This window comes from Spermophilus citellus (assembly GCF_964194105.1).
Source record: "Spermophilus citellus genome assembly, chromosome: 9".
Lineage (NCBI taxonomy): Eukaryota > Metazoa > Chordata > Mammalia > Rodentia > Sciuridae > Spermophilus > Spermophilus citellus.
The window spans coordinates 120,797,075-120,809,457 of NC_138191.1; the positions used below are offsets into that span (position 1 = coordinate 120,797,075).

The 12,383-nt window shown below is 55.0% G+C and overlaps 2 protein-coding genes across 2 annotated transcripts; both read left to right on the forward strand.

The window, feature by feature from the left end:
* Positions 1 to 695: 695 nt before the first annotated feature.
* ZNF683 (zinc finger protein 683) lies at positions 696 to 5,377 on the forward strand (the record flags this gene model as incomplete). Its single annotated transcript, XM_081305630.1, is given in 5 exon segments — positions 696 to 2,112; positions 2,265 to 2,950; positions 3,982 to 4,110; positions 5,056 to 5,325; positions 5,327 to 5,377. Coding segments are annotated over 5 exon segments (1,155 nt in total). The 5' UTR covers positions 696 to 2,093.
* A 1,773-nt stretch (positions 5,378 to 7,150) lies between these two features.
* Positions 7,151 to 11,762, forward strand: LOC308655574 (uncharacterized protein; the record flags this gene model as incomplete). The annotated part of the gene is made up of 3 exons (XM_081305631.1): positions 7,151 to 7,266; positions 9,330 to 9,399; positions 11,019 to 11,762. 3 exons carry the CDS (start codon positions 7,151 to 7,153, stop codon positions 11,760 to 11,762), a joined length of 930 nt encoding a protein of 309 aa, XP_081161757.1.
* Between the last annotated feature and the right edge of the window lie 621 nt (positions 11,763 to 12,383).

Here is a 12,383-nt window from a genome sequence, read left to right on the forward strand (position 1 = left end):
ATAGGGACCCAGACCCTCCTGTGGCAATAAAAAGGAGAAAGGTTATGCAGAATGCTTGGCTGATATGACTATGGCCTTGGGCTTTAGTGGGAGAGGGCTCAGGGCCATACTGTAGTGCTTACAGTCTTGGATGAGAATTTTCCCCAAGTTCACCTTGGTTCTATTTAAAACAAAGAGTAGATGATCTGAAATACACCAGGGACCAGGGTGGTCAGGTATAGGGGGCGGGGAGGGAGAACAGATGGGTGGTGGGGGAGGGGAGGACAGTCTTGCAGGGGGTGAGAAAGTCCTTTGGATGAAGAAAGGGGTACAATTTGAATGACAGATATATGGGGTGGCAGGTCTTAGCTTCTTCAGAAACCAAACTAGAGGTGGGACCACCCAAGAGACCCCCAAGTCCCAGCCACCAGTCTCAGAGCCCCTTGCCCTCCAGGTCTTGAACTTCGGGCCACTTCTAGGCACAGTGGATGCTTGAGGCCTGTCCTCTGCCAGCTGGATGTGTCCCTTGCCGCTGGCACCAGCTGGATCTGCCCTGCTGGCCTGCCACCAGGGCCTGTATCTGTGTGCCCTGCAGACAGCATCCCTAAGCACAGCCCTTCAGGGTCTTAGAGGACTCCTGGAGCCAGAGTGAGTCAGTGACTCCGCTGGGCTACACCTTGGGGGATGGTTGGGTGGGGCAAGGGAGGGGAGGGGACTCTGGTTACTGGTAAGGACAGAGCCTCAGGCACACTTCCATGTTTTGGCCTGTGGGTCTGACTGCAGCTGCAGGGACTTCCCAGGTGGTGATACCTGAGCCAGAGGGGTGTACTGAGCTGGTGTCGCTGAAGTCATGGGGGAAGAGCTTTGTCTGCCTAGAGTTTGAACTAGAGAAGTCAATTATAAGATAAGAACCCTGGGCTGGGAGACAGAGCTTAGGGTCATGTTTCTGCCCTTTCTAGTTCCGTGGCTTTGTGCACATCCCTGAGACCTGTTTCTTCATTCATAAAAGCTGATCTCATTTTTGCCTACATTCTCGGTTTGTGATAATACATCCTTTCCTTATGTGACTAAGACCTCCCAGAGGGCAAGGACTCTCCTTCTGTGCCCTTTATTTCTGGGATCCCAGCACAAAGCAGAGACAGACAGCACAGCCAAGCCCACTGAGTGAATAAGTGAGGATCCAACTGGAGAATCCACTTTAACTATTCTTTTCTTTTTAGTCTTTTACTCTTTTCTTTTCCACACTGGGGAAATCCAGGGCCTCAGCAAGTGCTCGACCACTGAGCTCTATCTACAGCCCGAACATTTTACTTTTTATCCCTCTGTGCCTTTTTCTTAACCTATTGTATCTCGGTTTCCCTTGCTAGCTGTTCTACTTACCTCCTAAATATTTTCATATCTAGAGTCCTCCCCTTCTCTCCTCTCCTCTTCCTTTCATCTCCTCTTCCCTTCTTCTCTTGTCTTCCCCATCCTCTCTTTCCTCTCTTTCCCTCTCCTGTTCTCATGTAGAATAGCATTTTTTGATAGGACTCCTCATGACAGCGGGCCTAGTCTATGTCTATGCCACTCAATAGTACAACCCACTGTGCACTTTAAGTGTGACTAGTACAGCCAGGCACAGTGGCACATGCCGGTAATCCCAGTGACTTGAGAGGCTGAGGCAGGAGGATTGCAAATTTGAGGCCAGCCTCAGCAAATTAGCAAGATCCTAAGAAATTTAATGAGACTCTCTCTTGAAATTTAAAAACAAAAGGGCAGGGGGAGCTGGGGATGTGGCTCAGTGGCAAAGCACCCCTGGGTTCAAGTTCCAGTTAATTTATTTATTTACAAAATTAATTAATATAATAAAATAAAAATAAGTGTGGCCAGTACAAGTGAAGAACTGAATATTTTATTAAATTTTATTTTAATGTCAATTTAATGCCACTTTGGACACAGATCTGGCATTACCCTATGTGATCTCATCTGAGCCCTTGGCATCCCAAGTTCTGTCTCCAGCTAGGCCCTCTCCTTTCAACCACAAACCAGCTGATCCAACTGCACACTTGACTTCTTACCCTGGATATCTGTCAGGCTTCTTGAACTGTTTTCTCTCCCTGAAATTGTCAACAGGAATGCGAGCAGCTTTCATTGGCAAGTGCAATACCTGGGGAAGGGAGAGGTGCCTTGCCCAGGGGGCTCCACCCAGCGGGAGTTCTATTCCAGCCCTGGACTGGGCAGGTCTGATGTGGGACAGACGTTTACTCCAGGCTGTGGGGCTTCACAGTCTTCTCTTTTCTGCTCAGGGCACCCGCCACTGGGGCTGCATGCCATCTCCACCGATGATGAGAAACTTGCAGCCAAGTACCACCTGAGCAGGAATGAGATGGGCAACCAGCCAGAAAGAACTGGCCAGGGGCCATTCTTTCCTCCTCACAACAGCTCCTCCCCGACCCTCTGGCTGAATGGAACGAGTCCTGGCCCCTCAGTTTTCTGCCCCTGCCCTCCTCTCACTCCCATCTCCAAGGAGCTCCTACTCAGCCTCCACCCCTTCTATCCTGGGTACCCTCTGCTCCTGCCTCCACCTTACCTGTTCACCTACGGGGCCCTACCTTCTGTCCAATGTCCCCATCTCTTCATGTTGTCCCAAGACACGTCCTACTCCACCGTGGCTACATCCTGCTTGTTGAGGACAGTCAATGATCCTGGGCACTACAGTCCCCAGCGGGAGACCTTGCTTCTGTACCCTGGGGCCCTCCAAGCCTCTGGCCAAACCCTGCCCTCCCAGGCTAAGGATCGAGACCCAGGAGCTGCCCAAACCTCCTCCCTGGGGATGGGGAGTGCTGGTGTGGCAGCTCCAGCAAAACGGACCCCTCTGGGCTCCAGGGAAGGCACCGCAGGGCTGTCCTACCCGCTGAAGAAAGAGAACGGCAAAATCCTGTATGAGTGTAATGTGTGCGGCAAGAGGTTCGGGCAGCTCTCCAACCTCAAGGTATCTGTCTCCTGGGCTCTGCTGCCCCTTCAACCCTCCCATGCCCCTTAACCTCCCCTTAACGTCTCTCAGGGAGGATTCTAGAAATCTCCTGGGTTCTAAAATCAAGGACCTGAAAGCTGGAAGGCACTCCTGGGCAGCCTCTAGGTCCATGTGACCTTGGAACTGTTCATCTGTCCAGGTGGAGACACAGCATAAAATGGTCGACCCAGTCCTGCTGGCCCTCGAAGTCTGCCTCTGTTAACAAGGGAAAATGAGGCTCCGTGAGCAGGGTTTTCCAAAGTTACTGTACCACAATGCGGGGGTTAGCTTTGATATCAGTCTCTCAACACCTAATGCAAAGCCCTTTCCTGGACAACCATTTTTTTCTGGACTTCCAGTTAAGACTGTTTATTTATCGCAGGTCAGATGAAGGATGGGTAGATTTGGGTGAGTCTATACCACAGACCTGACAGTCAACATTTTTCAAGGGGGTGCTCATTATCTGTACCTTCCAGCAGGGGGCGCACATGGCCCTATCTCTGTTAAAAAACCCAGATTGGCATCCACTGGAGTTGAGGAAAGTAGTGGTTATTGGGGAACAGCCCTGCTGGATCCTCTAGGGCAGGAGTTCTTAAACTTTAACCAGCCTCAATTCACCTGGAGAGCTGGTAAGCCTGTGGATTCCCAGGCCCGCAGATTTTGAGATTTTTGACTCAGCACAGCTGGTGGGGGGAGGAGCTGGGAATCTGCATTTTACATGCTCCCAAGGCAGTACTGATGCCACTGGTCTGTGGATCATACCTGAGCAGCAGGGCTCCAAGACACCTGGGCTACTCTTTACTTGACCTCCTTTTCCCTGCCATCTCCCTTGCAGGGCAGTGGGAATATCTGGGAGTGATTGACAGGCTCTGAGGGAGGTGATGGGGAGGCAAGGGGATGGAGAGTACTGGATGCCAACAAGGGGTCCTGTGGGGATGTGGGAAGAGATCTGGAGAGGACCCCAGGTCATGCTGGGGGCTCTGGGCAGCATCATCCCACCCCTGGCTCAGGTCCACCTGCGTGTGCACACCGGGGAGCGTCCATTCCAGTGTGTCCTGTGCCAGAAGAGCTTCACTCAGCTCGCCCACCTGCAGAAGCACTACCTGGTGCATACTGGGGAGCGACCCCACGAGTGTGCGGTGAGACCCTCTTCCCCTCCCCTGTACTCCTGTAGCCTGGTGAGCAATGCTAGGCCCTGGAGGGTGGCACCTGGGCCTCCATTCTTCAGTCCCCCTGAAAAAAAAAAGAGAGACAAGAAAGGAAGTGGGGCATTGGGACTAGGGAAGGGAGCTAAGGCAGGATGAGTCTGAGCCCTGTCATCTTGGAATGAATGAAATTGGAGGAGGGAGTTGAGATGTATGTCTGTGAAGGGAGAAAAGTCAAGTTTGGGTCCTGGAGAATGCATCCCGTTACCCACTTCCCAGGGTTGTTGATCAATGTAGGTCCCTCCTTCAAGTGTGACCCCATCCCTTGTGAGGTCAGAGAGCAGGAATTCTCTCCTCCTTTTACAGGGGCGGAGAAGAGCCTATGAGTCTAGGCTACAGGATCAGATTACTTATGTTCAAATCCTAGCTCCTCCTCCAATTTGCTGTGTGACTTTTGGATAGGGGCTTCACTCTTCTGAACCTTTGCTTTCTCATTAGTTGTGTTAGTACCTAGTTACACTTCCCTAGAAGTGTAACTACACTCCTCCAGAAGACTCTGTGAGACCAATTTCTGGCATGTTCAGCCCCCAGTAAATGTTAATTACATCCACTGACGCTGCAGCCTCACGCACAGGGTTCTATATGATTAACTCATTCAAGCTCCCCTAACTATGAGGTTAGGAGCTACTAGTCATATGTTACCAATACCGATAGGAAGGCTAGAGAAGAGTCACGGGAAGTAAAGAAGAACACCAACCCCCTTCTGCCTGACTCTAATGTGCCAGATACTGTGGGTTCCAGGGAGAAATCACCAGGGAAGTCTTCCAACCCTGCATTGACAGGGAGCCAGGTAGAAACGGGTGTTTTCAAGATGGGGAGGAGGAGAGACATCCTGAGCCAGCCCAAGGTCAGGGCTGATGCCGGTGCCATTCCCATCAGATGTGCCACAAGCGCTTCAGCAGTTCCAGCAACCTCAAGACCCACCTGCGCTGGCACTCCAGAGCCCCGCCTTTCCAATGCAGTGTCTGCCCAAGTCGCTCCGCCCAGCACATTCATCTGAAGCTGCACCATCGGCTACACAAGCCCCAGCCCTGCAACCTCTCTCACACCCACTTGCCCCTGGCCTCTCTCTCCTCCTGCCTTGCCCATTGGCACCAGGGAGCACTAGATCTTGTAATGGTGCCATCAGAGAAGCAGACGAATGACCTGAGACATGGACAAAGTCAAGGTGTCCTCAGCATCCCAGGGAAAGCCAGGGTAGCCAGCCTGAGTGGTGGCACCAGGATGGCCCTGGGAAATAGTCAGGGGCAAAGCAATTAAAGGATTTTCTCAGTGACGAGTTGGGGCCTCCTGAATTTCTCCAGTGGCCGGGGAAGTCGCCATGTATTCACCAGATCTTACATCTCATATCTCACCTGGGAGCAGGTCAGGGGACACAACTGCAAAGAGGCTGGGTTCCTGAAGACATCTACCTCGTGCTAGGTTTGGTTCCATTCGTGGTCTATGACCTAGATGGAACCAAGCCCTCCATCTCAACTCACCGATGGACAGTCCAGCCCTCCAGGACTCTGCCAGGTGCAGACCATGCTGCCTGCCCAGCAAGGGGCACTTTGCCATCCTTTCCAAACAGCTTTTCCAGCACCTGCCCAGATGTTCCTTTGCTGCTTCCAACCACCTTTCAATCTCACAGCTCTACTCAACCACCATGTCCTCTCAGTTGGCACTCCCTGTTCCTCCAAGATATCACTGTCCACCTTTTTTGGGGAGGGCGGTCATGGGGTAGAGTGGTACTGGGAATCGAATCCAGGGACGCTTAACCACTGAGCCACATCCAAGCCCTATTTTGTATTTTATTTAGAGACAGGGCCTCTCTGAGTAGTTTAGGGCCTCATTAAATATCTGAGGCTGGCTTTGAACTCCCAATTCTCCTGCCTCTCCTGAGCTTCTGAGATTACAGGCGTGCACCACCAAGCTTGGCATCACTATCCACGCATGACCCAAAACTTGATGTCCCCTCTGTACCAGGACCAGTCACCACAGAGGGCAAAGGCAAAGCGAGAGGCGAGTTCAGGGAAGGAGTGGACGCGTGGTAGGGCTGCAGGCCAGAAGAACTATCAAAGAGAGCCTGGGGAATTGGGGCCCTCTTGATAGCCTTTCTCCCCTGCGGTCCCCGGGGATCCTGTCAACTGTGCAAAGTGTTCCTCACCTTGTGAGTCAGACAGGCAGAGTCAAGTGTGGAAGGGCACAGGCTAGGAGGCAGTAGACCCAGTTTATAGCCACCATAAGCTAAGGCTATTATTAAAGACAAATTTTCACAGACGGGTTCTCTGGTCGACTTCCGGCAGAGGGCGCCAGTCGCGGCCCCTGTCGTGGGTTTCGGAGTGGCTTTCCCGCCGCGGTGCGGAGGGAGGTCCGCGCTGTGTCACAAGCAGCTCCAGGACCGAAAGGGAGAGTGCTTTCGCAGGATACCCACCACGGAGGGGCCACGGCAGGTGGGCTTCGGCCCCACCAGTAGAGCAGGTCCGGAGTCTAAGCCACCTCTTCGCACCCTTGGCCCTAAACGGGCCGGCAAGCTCCCTGGTTAGGCCCCGCCCACTCGACAAGGCCCCGCCCTTTCCGACCCGGCCCCGCCCCGCCCCACGCCGGTCCCGCCTTGGGGTGCCCCTTGCTCAGCCGCGCCTCCCGGCCCCTGTTCACCGCAGGTTCCTCTTCCCTGTCCCACCTGGTGCAGGTCCAGCCCCTCCAGTGCGCACACCGCCTCTGCCCCTGGCGCCTCGGGAGGCCTGAAGAAACAGTGCGGACCCGGCAGAGAGCAGGGGCTGCGCGTGGGGGGGCGCACAGCCAGAGTCCCGGGGGTTGGGCAGAGGTCACCCCCTGCCCCAGGGCATGGACAGCACCTCAGTCAGGTCCCCGCCCGGGGCGGGCCGAGCGGCTGTTTGCTAAGGGGGGCGGACCGGAGGCGTTTCTCCACCCAGGCAGTGGATCCGGGTGCTGCTGAGCGCCCCACTGTCCAGTTCCCCGGCTTGGCCCCGCCATGACCGAGCGGCGCGGGGGCCTGGGAGCCCACTTGGCCCGCCTGCTGGCTGGACTAGGGGTCCGAAGGGAGCGCAGGGGGAAGGAGACCTCAGAGGAGGCCCGATTCCGGGATAGGTGAGGGAAGATGGAGAAAGTCCTGCCGGGGCACCCCAGGCAGGTGTGTGTGTGTGTGTGTGTGTGTGTGTGTGTGTGTGTGTAAGTGTAATGAGTGTTCAAATAAGCGTGTATGAACGTCTCAGAGCATACAGACATATGTGTGGATGTGCCACAGTTGGGGATCTGTGAATGTGGAACATCCCTGTTTTTTTTTTTTTTTTTTTTAATATGTGGTGCTGAGAGTTGAATCCAGTGCCTCACACATGCCAGGCAAATGCTCCACCACTGAGCTACAATCCCAGCCCCCCCCCCCCCCCCCCGGACTCCTTTAAAACCTTAAAACAACTGACAATTTCCTAAGCCAGGTGGGCATCTGCACAGGATTTCCTCCCCAGAGATAGTTTAAAGGCAAATGTTCAGTTCCTCCTGCCGCTGTGGATTTTGATTCTCACATCACTGGCCAATGTTCCTGTTCTTTGAGTTTCTTTGTCATGAGTCTTGACAGGTTTGTGGCATTTGCCCTTAGACACTCCAACAGGTTTTCCCCTGTCATTCCTGCACCTGGAGATAGCTTTAGATTGTAATAACAATAAACCTTTATCCGTCACTTGCTTCATACTTTACCTGGATTGCTCAGTGTAATCCTCATGGCAGGTCTATAAAGCAGGCATTCCCTGTGATTCGAATCCGGAAATGGAGGGTCAGAGAGGTGAAGTCACTTGCCTAAAGTCACACAGTTGGGAAGTGGTGGAGCTGGGATACATACTTCAGCAGCCAGACTCTAGAGCTCAAGTCTGTCCTGAAGTTCTGGTGTTGCAGAGACTGCCGGATTGGCACCAGGGGGCCCAGCCTCCAAACTCTGGGTGTCACTGGCCAGGTGACTTTGAGCAAGTCTATTCACCTTTCTGAGCCCATTCGTGGTAGCTGTCTGAGTGGAAGGAAAACACCATTGCTGAGCGCAATGGCTGGGCCAATACTGGAAATCCAAGAGAGCCCTAGTAGCTTACAGGTCCATATCCGCGAGGAGCGTAGGGTGTGCTGTCAGGCACAGGGTGTTTGTGTGTCTATGCAGTTACTGGGCAATTTGTTCTGATCTTATCATGACACAGCTGTCTCTGGCCTGCCCCAGGAGGGGTAAGGGCGTGGTGGGGCAGAATAAGGGGAGGGGCTTGTACTGTACTCTCACCCTAGAGAGGAGAGGCGGGCCCAGCCACCCTATGCCTGGAAGCCTGAGTGCCCTGAGGTGCCCACACCTGGCTACTGCCCTGCCCACCTGGAAGACACACCCTCCCCCTTTACTCTCTCTGGCAGAAACCTGCCCTATAGTCTCGGGCAGGCCTCCCTCTGCTTCTCCCCATGGAGAGGAGGCTGGCTTGGGATGCAGGTGAGTCAGGACTGAGCAGGGCAGGGGATGGGCTGCAGGGCCAGCGTGATGACACATGCCACGTGTACACTTATACTCAGTTCTTCTCAGCCGTGAGAATGGGACCCTGAACTGAGGCTCAAGCCTCTGATCCTGCAGATTACCCGGAGAGGGGGTCTGGAAGGACAAAAGCACTTCCCCATATTGTCCCCCTTCGTGTGGTAATGTCCAACCAACACTAGGAGTGGGATAAACCTGGTGGCCTAACTCCACATCAGACTAGTTGTGTGGCTCCAAGCAAGTCACTTTGCCTTTCTGGGCCCCAATTTCCTTGTCTGAAAAATGAGAGCACCTCCTAAGCATCCACCAGTTAGGATTATTGTGAGGTTCAAAGGTGATTATGCAGACACAAAACCTAGAGCCCAGCCTGGCACACAAGGACCTCAGCAAAGGTGGAACTTTGGGGTCATCTGGGCTCTGATCTCTCTCTTCATCCTGGCCCTGACACAGGCCCAAGCTTCATTTTGATCCCAGCCCAAGCTATCCCTTTCTCTGCCTCTGGGGGAGAGAGCCAGGGAGGTTGAGACGTTTGAGGGCTCATCCTAGCAGGTTGTGGGCTCTGAGAGATGGTGGGGAAGAGGGCTGGGCCCAGGCCAGAGGTGATGGTGTTGGGACGGGAGAGGCTGTTCCATTCCTTTCCCCTGTGCTTCCTTCCTAGGCCCTGGGGTGGCCAGAGCTGCCCTGACCTGGCCCAGGGCCAGGGCAGCACCAGCGATGTCAGCCTTAAGGTAGGAGAGGACCCATAGGGGAGGGAGGAAGGGGACAGAAGCTTGGGGAGGGCTGGGCAGGTGCTGAGAACCCTGACTTACAAGTCAGACAACTGGAGTTCCAGTACTTCCTCTACCACTGATTCACTGTGTGACCCTGGGCAGATTCTTTCTGTCCTCTAAACTTCCATATCCCTATCAGCAAAATGGGTACAATGATGTCTGTCTCAGGACTTTGGGGAGAAATGATGTAATGGATGTGAAAATCCTAAACGGGCCTGGATGCTCAGGATACATGTGCTTCCTAATAATGGGGTCCTTATAATGGAGAGGCATGGAAAGACAGATCCTGTTTCCAGAACCCCCTTCTCCCAGCTCTTTGACTTCTGCATATCTTTAGCTCCTCTTTTTCCTTATTTCCTGGCATAGTCACCTAGAAGTGACACTGGGCCTGTGGCTTACCCTTCTGGCCAGAGTCCCCTCTGCAAAGGGGACCCAAGTCATGAACTGGACATGACCAGTGTTCTTGGAGGAACAGAGGCAGCCTCCTCTGGAGGTGGCTCAAGCAGCCACAGGGCTCTCTTTGGTCCTCAGTACCATGAGTAATTACTAGTGTTTAAATGAGCACTCATTATGTGAGGTGCTCTGCACGGATTATCTCGCACAATCTGCACAGCACTCCCAGGAGGAAGATGCTGTTAATATCACATCCATATTACGCACGGGGAAACTAGCTAGTGAGTAGCAGAGCTGGGCTTCAGGCCCAGGATACCTCCACCCAGGCCTTCACACCGTTCTGCTCTGCTCTCCCGAAGTGTCCAGTCCTTGGGGCGCTACGGCTGCATCTATTTCATAGCTGAGTAATTAAAGCAATTGAGACCAAGGGCCCCTGCTAGGAGGAATTTTGACCCCAGATTTGTTCCTTTATTACCAAGGACACAAGCCCATCCTTGAAAACTGGTAATTTGGGGGCCGGTGTCCACATGGGTCTGGAATCCTGAGCTCTCTCCCCTCATTCCCATCTCAAAGCAGGACTAGGGAAGAGCAGACAGAGGCCAGGTGATTGTTCCAGCTTCAAAGGAACCCTCTTCCTTTCCCCATCATGTCTTTGGTTTATCTTATGCCCAGGTACCTCTTCCCAGGTGTGTTGTGGGAATTTTAGGCTGGGAGGATAAAAGGGAAGTGGCTCAGGCTTCTGGTAGCCAAGAGCAGGCAGAGGCCACGGGCACTGAGGCAGGCAAGCCCACGAAACCCCTAATCCCAAGGTTAGCATGTGCCAAAGGGCCGGAGGCCGGAGGCTGCTGGGAAGGCAAGTAAGGCAGCACTGAGGCTTTGGAAGGCATGGCGAGGCCCAGTGCCCCAGCTCCTGGGAGGCAAAGTGGTGCCTGAGATTTCTTTGCTGTGTGACCCTAGTCATGTCCTCTCTGGGTGTCACTTTCCTCCCATAAGGTAGGAACATGTTAAATGCTTAAGGGCCTCTCCAGAGCCCTGCCCCTTTGCTCAGCTCTAGTGACCTGACAGCTTGGTGTCAGAGCCCTGCTTGGTTCCCTTGTGCCAATGACAACAGCCAGGGAGACCCAGGGACGCCTGGAGGGCAGGGGAGATGCCCTCATTAAGTCTCTGCCTCTGCTTTCTGCCAGGTCCAAGCCCAGAGCCATTCAGAATGGGATCTTCGGGTTCACAGCCATGGTGGTTTCTGGATTCGGAAGCGAGGACGCATCTCTGGGAGAACCGCTCAGCACTTGGGGCGCTTACAGAGGCCAGCTGTGGGCAGCGCCTCTGACCTGGCCCGCTGTGCCCCCCTGGGGTCTGAGAGCCTGGCGCTGGCCGCGGCCTCAGAGGGGCCCATGGGGGCCAGGCCCCCCTCACACCCGGGGCCTGCTCCTCCACATCAGGGACAGGGATCCCTGGGCTGCACCTACCCGCAAGCCCCTTGCACAGCCTCGGAGGTCCGGCCGAGACGGGAGCCGCCCGGCGACCTGGAAGACACGCCCCTGGCGCCCCGCCCCGCATCCCTCGCCACTGCAGAAGGGGCAAAGGGCGAGCCCGACACCCCAAGGCCGGCGCAATCAGAGCCAGCCCAGGCCCCACACACGCGTCCCTCTGCCAGGAGGACCCGCTACCACATCACTGTCACCCTGCAGGGGTGCAGGCAGGCACCTAGGGAGGAGGGAGAGGAACCGGCCCAACCAGCTCCCCGCCCCTGCGGCCCTGAGGAATCCAGGGGCTGGAAGGAGCCTCCCCAGGGGCCCCGCCCCATCACGGGGTGCCGGGCTGGCCCGCCCCAGGAGCCCCGGCTGAGAGCCCCGCCGCTTCAGGGGAGCACGGCTCAGCGGCAGGAGCTCCAGCCTGGCGGAAAACCTGGGTCCCCGCACAGCCGGTGAGTAGAGGCCGGGTCCCACGAGGCGTGCTAGTGGGCGGGGGCCTGGCCTGGCTGCCCTCTCTCGGGTCTCTCTGGCTTGTCCTTGTTTTTCTCCAGCTCGAGGCCCATTCATTTGGTACCGAGTGTGACCTGCCCCTGCTCCCCGCTCCCCACTCCGATTCAGCCGTTCTCTCCTTCCCTTGTCCCACAGGCTACCTCTGGGACCCCACTGCTCTCCTCCCACCCAGGATGGGGAAATCCCATCATGGAGAGGATGGGCCGGTTGGGGGGGTCCCCTTCTCAGCAACACCCACCACTCTCCAGTTCTGTTCAAGAGGTCACAGACCCAGCCTGGAAACACGCAGCCAGTCAAGGTGCTGGGTGTCCTGGGGCAAGTTGCTTAAACTCTCTGGGCCTTGAGCTGTTGAGTAGATTGGGTAGCCAAGATGAGGAAGGAGGAGGGTGGTTACAGGCACATGCTTTGAACTCCAGAGCGCTGGGTTGCCAAAATAGCAGGGATGCTTATTAATAACCCCTCCGTGGCAGCAGTAATTACCCCACCTGGCTGCATCCCCAGGTCACAGGAGCAGGCACTGAGGTTCCCATGACTTAGTTTTTATCTGTGTTAAAATGACTCTTCTCA